Below are 22024 nucleotides of genomic sequence, written 5' to 3'. Positions count from 1 at the left end.
TGCGCCTCCAGCGGCCATTTCACCCATCAGCCCAAGCTCCAGAGTCCGCCCCTTCTGGCGCCTGCGCAGAAGCCCACGGAGCCTAGTCGCTCCTCCCCCTCTAGCTGCATACGCCTGAAACCGCACGTCCCTGGCTGTCCCTCCCCCGCAGGCTGTGTACCGCGCCCGCCCCTTTCCCGTGAGATTCTTCCGCCTAGTGGAAGGTCCGTCTTCGCTCGACAGCCTACGCGCTTCAAGTGCAATCCAATAGGTGCTGATGGTCCAGGGTCTCCCCATTCAGTCTTATCTGTGAGCCTGTGCGATTTTCTTTCTGGCCTCAAAGTCGATAACCGATTCGGCAGGACTTTTTTGCGTAGCGCGAGGCAACAAATGGAAGAATGGAGCTTCGGCGGAGGGATCTGCCGACCGCGTTCTGCGCGCTTTAATAGGGGGGTCGGCTTCGAGTCGGTGCCGGGAGGGGGGAAGGGAGGAGGCAGCCAAGGAATTGTTTTTTTTCCTCACCCCGCCCTCTTCATTCTAACCAATAGAAATGGAGGGTTTTCTCGGCTGCCCCGCCTATCCCCCGCGACTCGGCCAATCATCGGTGGCAGCGGCTCCGAGGGGGCGGGCCCGGGAGGCTGTGCGTGTCTTGTGAGAGAGAGCTCTTGAACCAAGTCAGAGCTACAGTCGGCTAGGCGGCTGGGCTCTCTTAGCGCCGTCGCGGGTGACTCAGGGAGGCGGGAGGCGGGGTAAGCGCTCCGCGGGCCTCGGCTGCGGGAGACGGAGGGAGAAGGGTCCGCGCGGGCGGTCGCTGCCTCTTCTCGGTTCACCGCTCAGGACGGGCGGGGGTGCGCCCGAGTCGGCGGCCCGGAAGAGGGGGGCGGGGGCGCGGCAAGTGTCGAGTCGCGAGCTAGTCCACGGCGGCTCCGAGGCCGCTCGGGGCGGGGACCGGCCGCTGAGACGGGCCCTAGGCACTGAGGGAGCCTTTTCTTTAACAGGGCGAGAGGACGAACACTTAGGCAAAAGCACTGGCGCTGCGGCTCAGTCCTCCCTTCTCTCTCTGTGTCCAGCTTTGAAAGGTTTGGAAAAAGCGAAAGTTGTTGGGGCGAGAGGGTCACGCGGCACTCGGGCGGGTGTTTGCGGGGGGGAGTGCTGGGGGGGCTGGGGAGTCGCGGGCGGCAGCTTGGGGTGCGGAGTCCACCTGCGGGGGTGTCGCTCCACCGGTCCCCGTCGGCGCTTCGTCTCTTCGGACCGCCTCCGACCTCGGCCGCCCCCCATCGCATTTTGTTTTTGTGCCTTCTGCAGGGAGGAGCCCTTCCTGCTGGCGTGGAAACCATGGTGCTCACGCTCGGAGAAAGTTGGCCAGTATTGGTGGGGAAGCGATTCCTCAGTCTGTCCGCAGCTGAAGGCAGCCACGACAACTGGGACTTGGAGCGCGTTGCAGAGTGGCCCTGGCTGTCGGGGACCATTCGGGCTGTTTCCCACACTGATGTTACTAAGAAAGATTTGAAGGTAAAAAAACAAAAAGACTAAAACAAAATATAAAACCCCTAAACAAACAAAACCTTCTTCTGGGGGCTGGGCAGTCAGACGGTTTTCAGTTACCTTGGTAACGGGACAGTCAAGCGCCCCTCCCTCCCATTTCTGAAATGGGCCACTAGAAAGTTGGCAGATGATCAGAAGGTGCAGAAAGTCTTTGAAATGGTGTGTAGTGTCAAGGTGTGTTTGGCCTAGAGCCCCAGTGGCCTGAGATTAATAATAGGTTTAGGATTGTTGAGACATGCTTCATTAATGTAGGTACTGGGTTCCACTGGGACAGTCTGATTATGTTCCCAATGGGAGGAGTATTGTTTATTATTAATAGGTTAAAGAAGTGGATGACATTTAGAATCATTATTGAAGGCTAGCTTGGAAGTGCTTTCAAAAAGATGATTTCAGATGGGGTATTCCTCTTTATTTCTTCATTTAACTTTTTAAACTTTTCTACTTGGAAATGAAGTGTGACTGTAAGGGAAAGAGCTTAGTTGTGTTTATCTCTTTAGTTCTGTTTGGCTTGTTCTGGTGATGGGTATTTGCTGATATATGGTTAGTGAGGCAGGAGTGGGTCCCTGGTTGTTAATGGGGCTGAGTTGGTGTGGATACAGCCATATATGGAAGCCTTGGGTGGAGCTGTCCCGTATAGGGTGTTTGAGAGGAAGGACAGAAATGGAACATGTTCTGGGACCTTTTTCAGTTAGATCTTTTGAAAGGAATGAAGTCTACTCTGTGATACAAGTATTGGTGTGAAAAAATAGGGAAATAACCAGTGAGGAAGCCATTGTGCCCACAAAGACTCCTTGTGCAGAAACATCTGAAAAAAGATTCCTAACAAAGACCCCATAGTGATAATAACTTAGAGGAAGCTTATCAGGACAGAAGATGTTTCTACCCTGAGTGATGTACACATCTTGGAGTCTTTATGTTTTTGCCCTTTACTTATAAACTACTTAAAGGAAGCAGGTTTTAGCCATTGTCAGTTAAATGTCGATTTCTGAAACACTTCATTTGAACTCAGGCTTGACAGTACATGCCTACACCTCATGAGTTGAGAGATCATTGGAAAAGGTTACTGAGTTATGTGTTTTCAGAGTTTCCACCATGTGCCTTGTGTATATTTTGCAAAGGAAAAGTGACCAATATTGCAAGTATCATAGTGATCACTGACAGATGCACTCTTCTTAAAGTAGTGCTTTGGGCTACTAAGTACTGTTTGTTGTTGATCCCATGTTACTGGTGAAGACTTGTGCCTAAGGAAGACTGAGTTTAGTATTCTATGGACCCCTTAGAAATGAACATAGCCTGTACTCTAGTCCAGGAAATTAATTTTCCTGCATAGGCATCTCCCTTAGCCCTCATGCCGCTTGGTCAGGGTTGTGCCACTGTGCTGTTACTGCTTATACTCTGAAACAGCTTTTCTCCTCCATTCTGCTTATTTTACCAAATCAAGTTTTAGAGATAGGTGTATGCACTAACCTATTTGCTTTAGGCTAATTACCTTTCTACCTAATATAGGCTTTGTGTACCAGATTTCAATCATGGTTGTGGGTTTTTTCCTTTTTTTTTTTTTTTTTTTTTTTTTTGTTGTTGTTGTTGTTGTTGTTTTTCCTGTCAAGTTAAAGAAGAAATTGAAGTACATTTATTTGATCTTATCTAAATGGAAGCAGTATTTAAATTTTATGGTCCTTAGTTCTTGGAAAGATGACCGGAGACTAGGTTTCCTTCTCTTATGATTATGGGCTTGTTGGACTCCACATGTAATGACTTAAAGGCCTTTAACTTATGTTGTTTTCTTCTCCATCCCTCTGGCCCCCAAGCCTTTGAGAAGGAGCTTCACTTTCAGACTAGTCTTTGATCCAGGCTGTCATAATTACCTACTAAATAATGATGGGAGGACTTGAATACATTTTTGGCAGTGTGTCTTCTAGGATTTCAGTTCAAGAAAATTTTTGTTAAGGGTTTTGCCTCGTTGAGAAACTTACAACTCAGTCCTTTGGTAAGGTGCAAGTCTGTTTCCCTTTTTCTAAGCATTTATCACTATATTCCCTAGTTGAATAGCAAAAGTAATTAAGTTTAGAGGGCATGTTGTATTTAACAACAATGTATCGTAAAACTCTAAGCTGGGCAGTGGTGGCACACACCTTTAATCCTGAGTTCCAGGACAGCCAGGGCTACACAGAGAAACCCTGTCTCGAAAACCAAAAACAAACAAACAAAAAACTCTAGAACCAAGTTATATTCAGTGAGATTAAAGCAAGAACCAAGTAATTAAAACCATGTTTATATCTGGGTTTAGGGATCTTGAGGCTTGGAACGTCTTTTTTGGTGGAGTCCCCAGGCTAACAAGCCAGGTTCAGGCTGTATGGGACTGTCCATTCACTCTTAGTGCAGGTCAAGCTCTCTAGACTTGAGTTGGATGAAGGAAAAAGAGGTGAAGACTGCTTAACATTGTTTCATCTAGAAAAGCACTTTGTAACAAAAGGTTTCTAAGCAATATATAGAGTATTGGACTAAGTGAAAGTGAGGACGTTGTTAAAGTAGGTCATTGCTAAATACTCACTCTGTGGCAAGTGTCTGTTGAGCCCTTCTAAGTATCCTGTTGGGTAAGGTTTATGTGTGTATGTGTGAGAGAGAGAGACAGAGAGAGAGAGAGAGAGAGAGAGAGAGAGAGAGAGAGAGAGAGAGAGAGAGAGAGAGAGAGAGAGAGAGAGAGAGAGAGAGAATGGGACTTAAAGAAGTTAAATAGCGTGTCCACTCTTGTCTGCAGACCTCAGGCAGTGGCTTTAATATTCCGTTAGAATGGGGTTAGGCACTTTATTTTGCATGTTTCTTTGTGTCTAACACTTGGAGCTTTGCTTGGCACTTAGCATGTGTTTAAATACTTGGATGAATAAACGAAGGTCTTAGGAGACCTTTTCCTTCACTGTGGGGAAACAGGAATAACTTGCTGATGAGGCAGTGGCTATGTTCTAGTTTTAAGGACTTGTTTTATCTAACCCTACTGTTTCTTCTTAAGGGTGAAAGATGCATGCATGTTGGGAATGTCCTCTACCCCTACCTTGCCTGTATAGGTCTTTAGCTTCTTTAAGTCTGCTTTCTTGACTTTTCTGCTCCTTCCTTTTATTATCTTTAGCAAATAAGTACATATAATTTCTTACTACTGTCAGCAGTTGGATGCTCTCTGTCCGCTTATACTCCTAGAATTAGAAAAAAAATTTTTTTTAATTAGAAAATTTTGAATCCCACTTCCAGTGAAGCTATGTGAAATTAGAAACTCATAGCACAGTGCAGTAAACACTGTTTACCTCTTATAATTGATTGTTAGGTTGTAGGATTTTCAAGTAGCCATTGTACACATACATACACACACACTCATTGAATTCTTTCTCATGAGTGTTCTATGCATTGTAGAGCTGGCATTGAGTCAACATATAATCAAAACTTCTACACTAACCACACCATTCTCTATGTTCCTACTCTGAACATTGAAACATTTTCTTTGGCATTTTCAATGGTTTTATGATTAAATACCAGGTGAGATGAGTTTAAACCAAAATTGGTAGGTTTGGAGAATAGCTTGATTAGATGTAACATTGCTCCAGGTAACATAGACTTTACTGTTGGGAGAAAAATTAGCTTGAAATATTTAGACCTATCCAAAATCTGATCAAGATATTTGATAGACTAATAGGTACCACTTACACTCTATTAAAAACAAATGTGGAAAATACAGGTAGTGAATCATTGTTTCTTAACCATAAATAACATTTGTTTGTATGCCCATGAAAAGAACACAATAGAAACCAGGTAGATTGATCAGCTCATAAACTTGTATGAGTTACTTTAGTTATCTTTGCATATCATCTGATAGAAATATTGGCAGAACATCTTGAAAGGAGTGCCTTATATTTGATAACTTGAAACAGGTTTCATGTACTTAAATTGTATCTGATTGAGACCTTGAGCTCTAGCTCCTTGCTTTCCATCAGCATGCCTGGCTTTTAACTCAGGATCTCAGGCATGCTATACAAGTGGCCACTAGCTTCTAAAAGATATACATTGTTTTGATAGGAAACTAAACATTGTTGAGGAAAGCTCATAAGTTTTAGATTACAGTGTGTATTTTGTACAAGTCATCCATTTTAAAGCCAAAGCTAATATGAATTTTAGCCAAACACAACCTAATACTTGAAAGTCACATAGATTTGTCCAGCCTTTGGCATGTGCCCCAGGATATCTATAAATTCAATCCAACCAAAAATTTATAAAATATTAGAACTTTTTGTTCTTTTTAAAATCATGATTGTGTTGTTTTGGGAGTTGAGGTTTGTAGATGGTGATGTCATTTTGCAGTTAAAAAACATTGCAGTTTTTTCAGTATGTAAAGTTTTTTTTTCTTTCTAAGTACTTCAAATGTGAGAGTTCTTAGGTAACTTTTTTTTTAATTAGGTTATCTGAATGGGTAATAATTGTGTTATGAAGGTTTGGGAAGCCACTTAGGTCATGTTTTTCTTAAAATCTAAATTTAGTGAGATGTATGTTACTATTATTGATTTGAAGCTAGTAAAATAAGATTCAGAGAATTAAATTTGGGATTTAGAGGATTTTTTGGCCAGTGTATTTCTTTGAGCATACATATGTGTGTTGTGTGCATGTACATGGTAGAGACCAGAGGTTGATGAGTGCCTTGGTCATCACTCTCTGCCTTACTCTCTTGAGATAGGGTCTCACTGACCCTGGAACCTGCTGACTAAAGACTGGCCACCAAACCTCCAGGTTCTCCTGTCTCTTCCCCTCCACTGGAATGATAGGCACATATGCTGCCTCAGCTTTTGTGGTACTGGGAAGATGAAATCAGTCCTTATGCTGTACATCAGACCCTCCGGGGCCTCTATCATTATACATCATGCAGAATAATTGTTCTTGCCCTAAGGTTGAGGATAGTTGGTTTTCTTATATTCTTACACTGATTTTGTTCGTGTAAAATCATTCTAATAAAGGTTTATTAAAGCTGGGAGTCAAACCCCAGATCTCTGATCTGTACTTTTGTTTATGTTTATCTCTTTTATTCCATATTTCTGATATTGGGGTGGGGGGACTGTTGCAGAAAGCTCTCTTAGACCCAAGGCTGATGTGAACAGATTAAATTCTCTGGCTAAAAAATAGGAACATGGCAGTCTTTGAACGTGAAGCTGGTGTTAAAAGTTGTTTGCCACTATTTGAGTGCTGGGAACCAAACTCGAGTCCTCAGTAAGAACAGCAAATACTCTTAACTGCTGAGCCATCTCTATAGCCCACAGTTTTAGGGAGTTTTTAAAAAGACATTGTGTAGACTAGCCAAGGTTTAGTATTAGAGTTAGCAATATTGAGGAGGAAATTCATTGCCATCTATATAGATAAGAAAAACAAGATAGCAGACCAATTCAGAGAGACGTTTGTTGATTTATTCATTTTAATAATTTGGTTAATGATTAGAAATTGTGTGTAGTGATACATGATGGTAAGCAAAAGCAAACACAGGCGTTGACCTGTTAGAGTTTATATGTCAGTCTTCCTCAAACAGCCAACTGTGCATGGAAGAAAAGGTGCAGATGTTCATTCCATCCACCATAGCAGATGTTGACTCCGGTAAGGAAAAACATCTTCAAAGAAAGGATTCCAGCTTCTAGCAGATGAGTGGAAGCAAATGAGCTAGTGTTCTCACTGTTGAGGAGGAGTCATTAGCATATTCCATAGATAAAAGGTGAATTGAAATTCAGAGCGAGAGGCTAGTTAGTAGGAGGAAGAATTTTAAATAAAACTAATTTATCTTCTGCATTGCATATTAAGTGATTTTATTGAAATCTGTTAAAGAAGATTAAGGATCTAGATTAATGACTTAGAGAAATGCAGGGTGCTTTTAGCACATTTCATGATCTTTAAGATTTTGTGAATAATTCCTGACTCAGGTTACTAACAGACCTGCTTTGGGTTTGTAGAGTTTGCTTGTATGTTTTTGTTTTGTTTTAATAGTTTTATACAAACTGTAGTAGTAGTTACAGTGTTAAGGTTCTCAGACATATTTTACATGTCAGAAGCATAAGGCCTTGCAATACTTGGAAAACTTTCAAGGCTAGTTTAACATTCATATCTGAAACTGTATGGGCCTCAGAGATAGAGCACTTGCCTGAGGGTCTTGCTTAGCACTGGAAAACACAGAGGACAAGAAAACCTTTAGATATGTATTTCTCTGTGAGTAACCAAAGAAGTTTTAGGCTTCTCTGAGCTGAATTTTCCAGGTTAGTTGAAAGGAATATTGAATATATGTAAGGATTATACTAAGTTCTTCTGATACTAGGGAACTCTAAAGGTGGATTGTGGTGGTAGAAGAGTTGACTGAGAATTACAATGCAATGAGATAAGTATTTCTTTTGGTTTTCAATTTCTTTCTAACACCCCAAGATGCTCTAGTTAGCATATGTAAAACTCTTCAATTGGGGGTTCTTTGAGTTCTGGGCTTTCAGAGGTCATCTTGAGTGTGCTGACCCTAAATGCTCGGGACTTTTGTATCCCATAGTAGTCTGAGAACCAAAGCTTGATCCCTGTGTGATTATCTATCATTAATATTGTAGTCTTTGAAATGGAGGTAGTATACCTGGTAGAAACATTGTTCATTCAAGTAGGATAATGGAAGCATAGAACTTGAGCATTCATAATTGAGTTTGCTTTGTTGTGTTTAGGTGTGTGTGGAGTTTGATGGGGAGTCTTGGAGGAAGAGAAGATGGATAGATGTCTACAGCCTTCTGAGAAGAGCATTTTTAGTAGAGCATAACCTGGTTCTGGCAGAGCGAAAATCACCTGAAATTCCTGAGCAAGTTATTCAGTGGCCTGCAATAGTGAGTAAAACTTGTGTTTCATTGAACTGACAAATAGAGAATATTTAATCCATTTGGGGTGAAACAAAGGAAATATAATGTCCCTTTGAAACAGTAGTGTCATATGTGTAGCCATGTGGAAGAGTTAGGGGAGTACTTGGGACCTTCTGCCTACCCTGGTTGGAGCTCTGGGGCTCTAGGCAGGTCCCATGACTTTTTAGGACTTTATTAGAAATCAGGATGGAGGTAGAAGGTAGCAAGACAGATCACACAGATCTTTGGTTTGGTTAGATGGTCAGCATTTGAAGAAATTTTTAAAAAGTATGGCAAGTGCATCCTTGTAGGCAGCACTGACTATACTCAGTAGGCATTAATAAAGAAAGAGTACATGGGGGCAGAGGGCGGGAGTGGGAAGAGGGAGCTCAGAATATGTTGTAGCTTTAAAGACTGTAAACCCATACAGGATTTCACTTTACCTACACTGTAATTATGGAGCAGAAGTGATCTATGGATCTGGAGAGGATAGACCAGATTACGTGGGATACAAGTTGGAAATTGAAGGAGGAAGAGTTAGGTATAGAGTAGTTGGATAAGCTGGGAAGCAGATGGGAAACTGCCAGATTGTGCAGGACGCTAGCAAAAGTTCAGATTTTGTCTCTAAGTGAAAAGCCACTGTAGGTGTTTGAACAATATAGGGCTGCAGTTGTGTTTCATTCACCCTTTGTATTTTTTACAGCTAAGAATTTTCTAAAAACATACGCTCTCTCTCAGAAAAACATGTATACACTTCTTTCCCACATACGTTTTTGGGAAATCATGGATATGTAGGCCTGTGTGTTAATAATTTCCAAATGTACATCTGGTTTAAATTACTGGGTTTAAATAAATGTTGTAATCTGGTGGCAGCATAAATGTTAGGAAATCCTTGCAGTAAATAAAAACTTAATGACTTTGTTACTTCTTTATGTGTGGAAAGTTGTCAGTTTCTGTTTCCAAAATCATGTTGATGTAGTTAAAATGACATAATAGTTTTTTGTTCTATGTTATGTTTGTTTGTTTGTTTTTGTTTTTAGATGTACAAATCTCTGCTAGACAAAGCTGGCTTGGGATCCATAACTTCTGTTCGGTTTCTTGGAGATCAACAAAGTGTATTTGTTCCCAAAGACCTTTTGAAACCTATACAGGTAAACTATTGGAATGGTAATTGTCTTAGTCAGGGTTTCTATTCCTGCACAAACATGACCAAGAAGCAAGTTGGGGAGAAGACGGTTTATGTAGCTTCCATTCCCATGTTGCTGTTCATCACAGCGATTTGGTAGTCAGTTCTCGCCATCAATGGTAGTCACAGTGCATGTCCAATCAGCTTGCGGAACTTAGATCTTTTTTACAACTGCAAAGCTCTTGGATCTTGCTCATAGGTGATCGGTAAGAATTTGTTAAAAGGGAGGCATTGCTAACAGTGACACAAATATTTTACTTTCTGACTAATAAGAGTAATTTTTATTTCTGGGCGTAGCTTTTAGAATTTACATCTTCATGTGTCCTAGCTTTTCAGTGAAAGAATTCTTAGTTTTGTTTCTTAAGACTGAAAAATCTAGGTTGAAATTTATATTTGTTCTTAGGAAAAATGTACTGTGGATTATCAGTGTGAATGTAACTACATGTTACTGTCAACATATTTATTGAAGGGGATATGATATGTATCTGTTACTTTTTACTGAAGAATAGTCAAAGTTCATTTATTCAGGGCATCATCTTGTAGTTAGACACTTCTGTAAAGTTCTATGGTGGAGGATATATGATTTACCTGCTTGCCCTAAAGTAATGTAGGTTGCACCTGAAAAATCCTTAGACATGCAAAAGTTGAAACTCATGGCTTACCTTGACATTGAATATGATAGTCTGTGGGTAAGAAAAGGGTTTCTGAATCAGCTGACATATTTGTTGGGCCCTAAAAATCTTCTGGGTGAACTAGTTAGTCTGCCTCATTGGAGAGCCCTGTACAGCTAGCTATCTTTGTTGTTTTGGAGTAAGAATTGTCAATTCAACTGTAATAGCAGTAAATGCACTAAGTAATAACAGCCACATCTGAATGTTTATTAGGGATTAACTTTGAGCATGTATGGAGCCTCTAGATTTTATCTGATGTTACTTGCCCAAAGAAATGTAGTTTTGTTTTTTTAGCATGACTCCTTATTCTCAGACTAGTTATTTACAGTGGGAGAAATGAGGGAGCCATTCTTGGCTATCAAGTCATAGGGAAAAGCCTGAAGGTCATCTACTTAAGGGCTCTGTGGTTTGCAGGGATTTTTCCCCCCTTTGTCGTGTTAAACGTTGAGTTTGACAGGTTATTTCTATTGACAGTTTCTGTATAAATTTATCATAACTGGGTATGCACACAAAACCAGGGAGCTATGGAATAGTGCCAAGAATGGATCTACTGCCAAGAACAGAGTGTCTCAGAAGAGACTTACTCCAAGTCTTAGGCTCTTCATTTCAGATTTTCTGTTTGTCCCTCCACCTTTTATAACAAGAAAAGTGTATTTAGAATACTAGTTAGATTACATGACGTTGTGTGAAATAATTTTAAAAGCAATTTCGGTGAACTGACAGTATGCACCTCTCTTGTGTGTTTTATAGGTTTTTCCCATCCATAGGGTTTGGGATATAGAGTATTTTTAAATTTGGATTGATGAGTTTGATTTGTATATTCTCATAACCAAAGAGTTATGATTCTTTGACATTTGACAACTCATGTTGTTTTTGTTGTCAACCATGTTGACTCCTAGTATATTTTTTTAAAACAAATTATTTTTATTTGTGTCTAAGTGTGTGTCAGTTGTTGTGTGAGTTCCCTTGAAGGCCAGAAGAAGGCCCTGGATTTCCTGGAGCTAACAGGTAGCTGACACAGGCTCTGGGAACCAGACTTTGGTGCTCTAGAAGAGCAACAAGTGCTTCTAACCCCTAAGCCATCTCTCCAGCCTACCTTTCCTAGTTCGCCTTGATTTCTAACTTGGGTGACTTAACTTCAGTCTGTTAAATACTTGCAGTTGTTTAGTAGTTGTGAGTTCTTGGCCTATTCAGTTCACTGGAGTTGCAGTAGTTTGTTTGGTACTGTCAAATGGTTAGTAAATACTGTTTAATCTGATTGAACTAGTTTGAAACATTCAACTTTCATAAACAACTCTTTTGGTCTTTGATTTTACAGGATGTGAACAGTCTTCGGCTTTCCCTTACTGATAATCAGACAGTCAGTAAAGAATTCCAAGCTTTGATTGTAAAACATTTGGATGAGAGCCATCTCTTACAAGGTATGTAAATAACCTGCTGTTGGCAGTTGATGAGATAGCCTGGGTAAGATGAGATAGCTGGTAAGAGGCCAGGGTTTAGACCTCACTTACTCTTCATTGAAAGAAACATAATTTTGTTTTTGAAGGAAACATTTTTTTTTGATGTTGTAGATTGGAAATTTCCTTTTAATTTAAAATCTTTTTAAATTTTGTTTGTGGCTTTCTATATGGTACTATGTGATCAACAAATCTTTTTTTTTTATACTAACGTTCCTCAAATTTTGAGAGTTCAGAGGTAGCGCTTAAAACCCAGCTATATTTTGGCATAGACTTGCTCTATTTGGAATTTTTGTCATATGAAGTTGATATGACATTATTTGGGAACTGGGCAGTGGTGTCTCATGCTGTTAATTCCAGCACTTGGGAGGCAAAGGCAGGAGGAACTCTGAGTTCAAGACCAGCTTAGCTACACAGAGAAACCCTGTCTGAAAAAACCATTAAAAAAAAAAATTATGTGGTAATCTGTTTTTTTTTCTATTTACTGTTACTAGTTTCTCAGTCAGCTTCGTAGCCATAAGCTTTTGCTTTAGTTTCTTTTTTTTTTTTTTTCTTCGAGACGGGGTTACTCTGTGTAGCCCCTGGCTGTCCTGGAACTCACTCTGTAGACCAGGCTGGCCTCTAACTCAGAAATTCACCTGCCTCTGCCTCCTAAGTGCTGGGATTAAAGGTGTGTGCCACCACCACCTGTAGTTTCTTTTTTTAACCTTAGCTTTTAATCCCTTAGCAGTTTTCTTGTAGATTCCTGCGTTAGATTATTTTGAAACTACAAAGGATAGTGAGTTCACGTTTGATGAATTATTTGGTCCTATTGCATATGATAATATAAATATATTGCCACTCCTAGGAGAGAGAATGGAATTTTTTTCTCTCTTTTTTTTTTAAGGTGACAAGAATCTTGTTGGTTCAGAAGTAAAAATTTATAGCTTGGATCCATCTACTCAGTGGTTTTCAGCAACTGTTGTACATGGAAACCCATCATCCAAAACTCTTCAAGTCAACTGTGAGGAGGTAAAGGCAGTAATGATTGATGTACAGAGTAGGCTACTGTGCAGAGAGAGCAGCCGTGTTCTTGGTGCTCAACCTTTCTTTTATAAGCTGTTAAAGTTAGAAATAAAAGGGATAACAGTTATTGTAAAATGAAGTTATTTGTACGGTATCCTATTGCTGTGTTGCGCTAATTTCCAATTATTGTTCTCAACATTTACATTTCTTCCAGTATCTTTTTTTAATTTTTTTAAGATTCCAGCACTGAAAATTGTTGACCCAGCACTGATTCATGTTGAAGTTGTACATGACAACTTCGTGACATGTGGTAAGACACGCTGATTAAACTTTTTTTCTCCTTTCTTTCTCACATTAAGTGAAAGAAGGAAACCTGTTTACTCACTATATTTTTCTATATTGTAGGTAATTCTACAAGAATTGGAACCGTAAAACGCAAGTCTTCTGAGAATAATGGAAGTTCAGTTTCTAAACAAGCAAAATCTTGCTCTGAGGTAACTGATTTATTTTTGTCACTGAGTGAAACATTGTTTAACTTTAATATTGCATGCTAGTCTTTAATAACGATGGAGCAGTTTGTCCTCTTCTTCTGTCCTGTCTGCTGCTGTTACAAGTTCCAGGTCTTGGCCATAATTTCTGTACTCAAGCAGATGGAGATAATATAAGTTTCAGGCCCACTATTTTTCGGTGTCTAAAAGTTTCATTTTTTTTTTAGTTATTTGGTTAAAATTTTCAGTATATAACAATTTTACTACTAGAGTTGGTTCGGAAGGTAATTTGAGTTGTATATTACATTGGAAATTTGCTTGGCGTGAGAGCAAGGGGAGAGCCTTGGGACTGTGAGGAGGTTGTTGAAATGGGACCCTTAGCTCATGATACTGATTTGTATTGCTCATTTGTGATTAAGTATACAGATGTATTACCTTTTCAGAATAAATGGCTGATTAATTTTTGGCTCAAAAAACTGGCTTTTATGGATGCCATGTAAGTTCAGATGTTTTATTCACTTCTCTTCTGAAATACTCTTTGGGGCTGTTTCTCATTTTGTTGTCATTAGGACCTGTTATAGGACAAATAAATTTCACAGTTTAGCCGGGCAGTGGTGGCGCACACCTGTAAATCCCAGCACTTGGGAGGCAGAGGCAGGCGGATTTCTGAGTTCATGGCCAGCCTGGTCTACAGAGTGAGTTCCAGGACAGCCAGGGCTATACAGAGAAACTCTGTCTCGGGGGAAAAAAAAAAAAGCAAAAAAAAAAAAATTTTTTTTTTCACAGTTTAGGGATTCAGATGCATCAGTATTAAGTGAATAATTTCCCACATTATTATGCTCTCAGTTAGAATTCTAAAATTGACTAGAATGATACCAAGCAGACTACTTATAGGATTTAAGAGGGATCCTTAAATAGTAGGGTATTAAGGCATGGAGAATAAAGTCAAGGAGAATAAAGTCAAGGAAAGAATCTACCTAGTGTTCTGGTTCAAGGACAGAATAGATTACAGGCCCAGGATGTGCTAATTTGAGAGTCTATGGCCTTTAGTGTACCTTTTGTCTGTTCAGACAAGAATTTTAATATTTCATCCAGAGATTCTTCAATCAAGGTGATAAAAACCTTTCTCTTCTTTGCAAATGTCTATGCTTGAACCTCTTTAGTGGAGACTCAGATAGTTCTGGAAAGAATGAAGAGATCATTGTACATATTAATTAGAAATTAATATTATGTATCTTCATTTAATTTCAAATATACTCATCTATGAAACCAGAACAGTGGTGTGTTTACTATATGCTAGATACCCAGAGGACAAGAGGCATGAGAAGAGAAAGGAAGTACCTTCAGAGGTGGACGGGGGATGCCTTAGTTTAGTCTTGAGTGTATGGTATGATTTGGGAGGAAGTGACAGTAGAAACATGGGCACTGGTTAGGGTGATGGTATTAGCTGCTGTAAGTGGGTGTGAAGTGAGGTACTAACCTAAGAGGGTAGCATTCATTTGGCTTGGTGGAAGACTAGATGTTTGGGCTGAGAAAGTAGGGGTATATCCAATACAGTAACTGAACTGAACAGTATGAATGTTTGCGCCTTGGAACACACCAATTCTAGTTTACAAAGCCCAAATTATGTGGTCAGGTGGTCATATATAATAGTACTGTGTAGTTTCTCGGTATAGGAGGGTCTGAGCTGGTTAGAGATCTTTATTCAGAAGAAATGGATAGTAAGTCTTTTAGGGAAGAAGTATTAAAGGACTATAAACCGAAAATGATTGCAGTGAAACTTACGTTTAAGCTCACAGAGGATCTTGCATGATAATTCATTGTTGTTAGAGGCTGTGTAAAAGTGGGTAGAATTATAGCCCTGAGAATTTGACCTTGGAAGAATTGTTGACAATCTGTTACAGAAGTGAGTGAAGGCCAGCTGGCTAAATGCTCCCTGTTCTGGAGACTGCATCTACTCACAGAGTAGTGTGATGACAATGAGTGGCAGGTGGGGAAGGGGTCATGGGATGCGAATGGTATACCTTGTTCCGACATTAGAAAAATTGTCCTGATATGCTGACAGAATTGGGGTCAGTAGAGACTCCTTGGGTGTATGTGTGTGTGTGTCAGTTCTTTAGGGTGTGGGTAGGGCAGGTAAGCCTGGTGTGTATATAGTGCTCCTCTGCCTGACTCCTGGTAGGGAAGGAAGCAAGACTTAATCTTTGAGCACATCTATACCGTCTATTCATGCTCAGTAAGTTTGTGTTATCTTGAATTCATTGTTGAACACAGTAGAAACTTTAAAACTTAAGTCTGAGCTCTGGCCTAGAGATCTCTATATGGAAAAAGGAACAACATTCAATATTTTAAAAATCTCAGTGTTTGTCAGACACTTTTGTGGTCCCAGTTACTTAGAAGTCTGAGGCAGGAGGATCAGTTGAGTTTAGGTTATAGTGTGATATGCTCATTGGATGTTCACATTAAGTTTGTCATCAATGTAGGTGAGCTTCTTGGAGGAGTAGACTAACAGAAAAACACCAACTTCAGTTCTTAAACTAATGTCATGCTACTCTAAAGGAATTGGAAGGAGGCTTGAGGAGCCTGGTGCTATTACTTTAAAATTTATGGTTAGTCAAGAAAAATATAGGGAAGCAAAGAAATGGTAGCCATTCCTCTGAGCACCTTCCTCTAGTCCTTCCTTTCATGTATTACAGAGGCCTGGTATTAGGATATCTCTTTTGAAACTAAAAGATTATTCCTTGATTCCTTGTGAATATTTTCCTGTACCAGTATTCTTTTATATTCTTATATTCCGGGTAATTTTATAAATGAGAAAGTTTTAGAAACACTGGCCTGACCTAGATTTTACAAGAACTGAAGAGGTAAAGAAACAAATAAAGCAAGCAGTTACTGTAGGTGTAAGTGACAGGTGCACTTCCCACATACATGGCACTGACACAGGCTTACTTGTGTGGTCTTTGGAAGACAGGAGTTTAGGATTAGGTAGGTGAGACGTTCAGCTGTGGTGTGGTTAAGGTAAACATGTTTGCCAGTGTGACATCTGGCTCCTTGAAGGTCTTCTCTGCCTAGCAGACTATTCCTCAGAGTATGACACTGCCTGGTTAATTGGGAGAGTCTGCTGAAGAGTGTGAGCCAGCAGTGACTTTTTTAGAATACTGTCGTACACTCAATTATATTATCTCCGTCTGCTGGCAGGGAGGAACTATTGCCATGACTGGTATAGAAGACCTTCAGGGAAAACTCTTCAGGTAAGAAGAAACTTTGACCTTTGTCGAGTCAGAGGCCAGTGCAGAAGTGTGTGCGTGAAGATGGCTTGTGGATCAAGAGTTGTGTCCCTGTAAAGTGGAGTCTTAGGCAGGGTATGGAGAGGTATTCATTCTTTATTTATAAAGAAAAAGCACTCACAGTTAAGGCTGATTCTGTTGCACAGTGACATAATTGAGAACATCTGTACAAGATTTTATTGCTTTAAGAGAGCTTATCTCTGAAATTGATTTTCTTGTGTGCCGAGTTCTGTAGTAAATGTTACCATCACTGTATAAACAGGAACAGCAGCTAAAAAAGTGCCAAAAAACTTGATTTCAAACCAAGGTTTGATATCAGAATCCAGTGATTATATACCCTCTATGCTGCTGCTGCTGCTGCTGCTACTTAAATCCTTTTGTTTTTGTTGTGAATCACCATTGTAAAAAGAGCAGATTTCTCCTTTTCCCCTCTTCACTCTATCTCCCCTTCCAAGGAATATTTACTGCATACTATATAGGAGATACTGGTGTATTGTAATGTGCACTGATACTGCCTAACCTCTCAAGTAACTTCTAACTAACACTTACCTGTAGCTATTTAGGATGAGGCGCTGCTGTGTTTGTCATCCATCTGGTTATGCATACATCACTCCACCATGTTCCTGACCATGCCTTATGTCTGGTTTGATGAGTTCAGACAGGAAATAAAGGAGCAGGCCTGTGCCCAAGTGTACATTGTGAGGACACTAAGAACATCTAAGTACAAGAGAATTTCACAGTGTGACAGGTGCTGTAGAAAGGGTCTTGATAAAACTAAGGAGTGGCTAGAAGACACTATTTTACAGTGAGTAACCTGAAATTTTGAGGATGTTAGTCAATTTAAGGGTAAGAAGATGGAAACAGCCAGCCAGTGAAAGCACTTCACAGAAGGAATAGCAGGTACAAAACCCAGACTAGAAAAGGCATTTAGCATGAGTCTTTGAAGAGAAACCAGTTCAGTTGAAATACTGTGGGCAGAGAGAAGGGTTCCTTGAGATGGGAGTGATAATTGCCCGAAGACTGGACCATATCAGATTCTAAAGCTTGGTCTATGGTGGGTAGGAACATCAGGATTGGGATTAGCAAGAAGTCAGACTACTCTGGGAGAAACACAGTAGTGGTGTCATGGATATGGAAAGATGCAATGGATACACTGAAAATGGAGGCATGATTGATTGAGTTTTTGATTGGATGTTGATTGAGGAAGATGGAGAGTTTCTTGACTTAAGCAGATTGTTAGATGTTGTACAGAAGAAAAATATATGTATCCTATAGTTTATAATCTAAATTTTGAAGTACTTGGGTTTTGGAGTATAATTTAAGAATAAACATTAGAGCCAGGTGGTGGTGGCACACACCTGTAATCCCAGTACTCTGGGAGGCAGAGGCAGGAGGATTTCTGAGTTTGAGGCCAGCCTGGTCTTCAGAGTGAGTTCCAGGACAGCCAGGGCTATACAGAGGAACCCTGTCTCAAAAAACCAAATAAATAAATAAATAAATAAATAAACAAACAAACATTAGTACATTAACTCTAGATGTATTCAAAAGAAGGGAGATGGCAGATGGAAGAGATAGTTGATAAAAGGAAACCTTGAATAAGCATTTTTAATGATTTGGCAATTCAGCTTTTATAGACTACTGATTTAATAAGTGATTATCAAAGAACTGTATGAAAATATAGTAAAAGGCACCTTTAAAAAATAAACTAATTTCTTTATTTAAAAGATTAGGAGACAAGCTCAGAGATACAAAGTTGACTGACCCAAGAGTGTAGTCAATGCCCCTGCCCTAACAAGCAGTACAAAGCCAACAGGAATCAATGTGTAACCAAAGTTGAGTTGACAAAATAGTGTCAGAATCATATACTTTAGGACCTAAAAAGTATTTGAAACAATGCTAGAATTTTTGATAATTAAAAAACAATTTATTTTCAGGTGTCTTTCTGTGCTGGTCTTCAAGACTGCCAGAATAGATGAGAACATGATTTTCTATGTTGACAGTCGGCAGGTTTTAAAACCTTGAGGAAAGTTCTGTGTCATAGTTTAGATGTTACTAGGTTTGGATCTGGTGAATACAGAGGTAATGGTAGGATGATGTAACTGAGGCATAGGACTGATGTGCAGATGAGTTTTACCTAGTAAGAAAGTAAAAGTAGGTAGACTGACTGCACAGTCAGTCATACAAAAGTAGTCTGGAGTTTTTTGGGTTTTGTTCTTTTCTTCTCATGGTAGGAAATTTTGTTTCTGTAGCTAATATAAATGTGTGGATCCAATATTTTTACTTTACAAAGGTAAAATTTATATGGAAAAGGGGGAAAGATATCCTAGCCTTTTCCCATAGGCCAGTCATGACTTAATATTTTTTCCAGCTTGGGGTGACCTTTGTGATGAGCCACTTAAGAGCAAGAATCGTGTCCTCAATCTTTATTGCATTGCCAAGGCTTAAAGTGGTACCCAGTAGGTTTCATTGCCCACAAGAGTCCTAAGTGGTCTGGTCTCCTGCCAGTCTACGTAGTAAGTGTGTGGTGGGCACTCAAGTCATGTCCAGATGATTACATGTGAAACAGCTACCATTGAAGCTGTCACCTAAAAGTTTACCTCTCAGCATTACATTAATAAAGCAATTACTACATCTCTTCCTCATACAGTGACAGTTCTGAAAAAGATCAGCTTGTAATCTTACAGGATTACTTAAATTTTGTGAAAGACAGTGCTTTATTTCCAGATATCACATAACTCTCCTTGGTATTCAATTTATCACTTGTTTATTCTGCTAGTCTTTATTCGGCAATAGTATTGTGTTTACTTAGTATTAAACAAAGGAAATTAAATTTCATTAATATATGATACTTTCCCCCTTGGGACTTTGTATTTAATGTCTGTTGGTTTGGTATCTTTTAGGCCTCTCCCAGCATGTGTCCTGTACAGTCTGTCCCCACAACAGTGTTTAAGGAGATCCTGCTTGGCTGTACTGCAGCAACTCCATCTAGCAAGGACCCAAGACAGCAAAATACTCCCCAGGCAGCCAATTCTCCACCTAACATTGGAGCAAAACTTCCTCAAGGGTAAGTAGTGCTTTCAAAAGTATTCAGTTATAGAAGTAAATCATTTCATTCGCAGCTCATTGTTTCTGTCTCTGATATTCCTGGGGTGTTTTCATAGGAGCTCCTTGGGACACATTGATCAGGGGCCTTCGAGTATTAGAGGCACCCAAACATGGAGGAAAAAGGAGTGAATTGGTTGTTTGTAGAAGACTTTGATCAGTGGGGGTGTGAAGGAGGGGGTGACAGGGTTATAGTGAGGATTAGCCTAACATGCATTGAACTCCAGTGATAGTCCAGATGTGGTTATGGTGGAGAGCTGAACATAGATATATGGAACCAGGCTTGCCTGTCAGGTCACAAGTGAAGAAAAAATGTATAGGTTAGAATTTTAAAGTAGACAGGGATCTCTTGTGAGGGAGTGGTGGCTTGTACATACAGTTGATAGACTTGAAGATATGGGTCAGAGTGACTTTAATGTAGAAAAGTTTGTAAGACAGCTGTAAAAAAGTATGGGACATTAATTAACTAGGAAAAAAGTGGGTGTCAGCCTGGGATGGAGCTTGGAGACAGTGCACAGTGTTGGTTGACTTGTGCACAAGCCTACACACACACACACACACACACAAAGATACACATACATGTACTCAAATGCATATGTATGCTTGAAGGATGAAACAGTAGGAAATTTAGTGATATCCAAACAAAGATTTCTAACTTAAAATGAAAAGTAAATGAGAAGTACTTCTCTAAGATGGAATCCGGGATTAGAAATAACAGCAGTAGTAGCAAAAGAAATAGTGTAGAAAGAAGAGCTTTGTGTTTGGCTAGGAAGAGAACTTTGGTATGAATTCCCTAATAAGTAGTGGGAAGGGACTGGAGAGATAGCACAGCAGCTAAGAGCACTTGTTCTTATAGAAGACCTGAGCTCAATTCCCAGCACCCACATGGTGCTTCCAAATCATCTCTGACTCCAGTTCCAGGGGAAATCCAAGGGTACCAGGCACACAGGCAGTGTGGTGCACATGTATACATTCAGGCAAAACACAAAAAAGAATAAAAATAATACATTGTATAAATATATGGAAATTTCAAAGAATAAATAAAAATATTTTTAAAGAAGTAGAGGAAATAACTTACCATGTATAAGCAAGTAATTAGTTGGTCCTATTAGCTTTGGGTCCTGGCCACTCCTGGTGGCTTGTTATTAATAGCAGTACAAGTGTTTTATGCTGCCTGTGGTTTGTAGTATTAAATTTGTTTCATATTTGAGGGGATTTCTATTATTTCTGATATACATACATATTATTTCGGATATACATTTAAAGCTTTATGTTGATATATGTGCCTGCCATGAGATTGAGTTTTCAAGTTTTGGTAAGCAAGAAAGTTTTCTCTTTTAAATTTAAATAATTTTTTTGTTTGGTTATATAACAAACTTTTCGTATAGGTTTTTCTGAAATAGAAAAATAAGAGATTAAATAATTGGCCTTGTGTTGACTTTTAATTTGACACATTAAAAATAACTGAATTTTCTAACTGCTGTATATATTTCCTGGTTCCATATGATAATGTGTGTTTTGAGCAAAAACTAAGGTTCCTTACACGCTGTAAGAAGTAGAGGCCCTGAGCATGCAGGGAACATTTAGAACTGCATTTGTCTGCGTGTGTAAGATACTTTTCTAGAGCCACAGGTGGATTGTTCTCAACCCTAGCTCACAGAAACCTTTCCAGAATTTTCTGTCACAACAGTTTTCTATTTTTTTGGATGGTTGCTGTAGCAGCAACCTGTATTGTTTTTAGGGTGATGAGAGAAAAGAGAGATCTAGATGCTACTTCTCCTGCTCTGTTTTTCAGATGTCATAAGCAGAGTTTACCAGAAGAACTTTCTTCCTGTCTAAACACAAAACCTGAAGTTCTGAGAACAAAACCAGATGTCTGCAAAGCAGGATTACTTTCTTCAAAATCTTCTCAGGTTGGAGCTGGAGACTTGAAAATTCTGAGTGAGCCCAAAGGTAGCTGTATCCAGCCTAAAACAAACACTGATCAGGAGAGCAGACTGGAGTCTGCTCCACAGCCAGTCACTGGCCTTCCAAAGGAGAGCTTGCCTGCAAAGACTTCCTCTAAGGCAGAACTGGACATTGCCACCACTCCTGAACTGCAGAAGCATCTAGAACATGCAGCTTCCACATCCGATGACCTTTCAGATAAGCCACAAGTGAAAGCAGGTGTCACTAGCCTTAATAGTTGTGCAGAAAAGAAGGTCGAGCCTTCACATTTAGGTTCCCAGTCACTGAATTTAAAGGAAACGTCAGTAAAAGTAGATAATGAAAGCTGTTGTACAAGAAGCAGTAATAAAACCCAGACTCGTAAGTGTTTCAAATCTCAATTGGTGAATGATATGTTTCTTCCCTGTAATTAAAAATATGAGAATGACTAAAAATTTCCCCCTGTGGGCTAGTATAAGTTTTTATTAACATTTTAATGC

At 39.7% G+C, this 22024-nt stretch overlaps 1 protein-coding gene across 2 annotated transcripts in view; it reads left to right on the top strand.

Annotated features, from left to right (window-relative positions):
* Nucleotides 1-612: 612 nt before the first annotated feature.
* Kdm3a (lysine demethylase 3A) overlaps nt 613-22024 on the top strand; it is a 43376-nt gene continuing 21964 nt past the window's right edge. The window contains exons 1-11 of one of the 2 annotated variants that reach the window (XM_052173890.1): nt 613-728; nt 978-1058; nt 1285-1491; nt 8235-8390; nt 9443-9553; nt 11578-11680; nt 12603-12727; nt 12959-13031; nt 13127-13215; nt 19397-19560; nt 21394-21905. In XM_052173890.1, coding sequence (XP_052029850.1) covers nt 1315-1491; nt 8235-8390; nt 9443-9553; nt 11578-11680; nt 12603-12727; nt 12959-13031; nt 13127-13215; nt 19397-19560; nt 21394-21905 — 1510 coding nt within the window. In that variant the 5' untranslated portion in view covers nt 613-728; nt 978-1058; nt 1285-1314. Of the gene's footprint in view, nt 729-977; nt 1059-1284; nt 1492-8234; nt 8391-9442; nt 9554-11577; nt 11681-12602; nt 12728-12958; nt 13032-13126; nt 13216-16407; nt 16461-19396; nt 19561-21393; nt 21906-22024 lie in introns of those variants that run through there. The other variant, XM_052173891.1, reaches the window with a different exon arrangement.

This window comes from Apodemus sylvaticus, chromosome 2 (genome assembly GCF_947179515.1).
Source record: "Apodemus sylvaticus chromosome 2, mApoSyl1.1, whole genome shotgun sequence".
Taxonomy (NCBI): domain Eukaryota; kingdom Metazoa; phylum Chordata; class Mammalia; order Rodentia; family Muridae; genus Apodemus; species Apodemus sylvaticus.
This window is presented reverse-complemented; position numbering and strand designations above follow the sequence as displayed.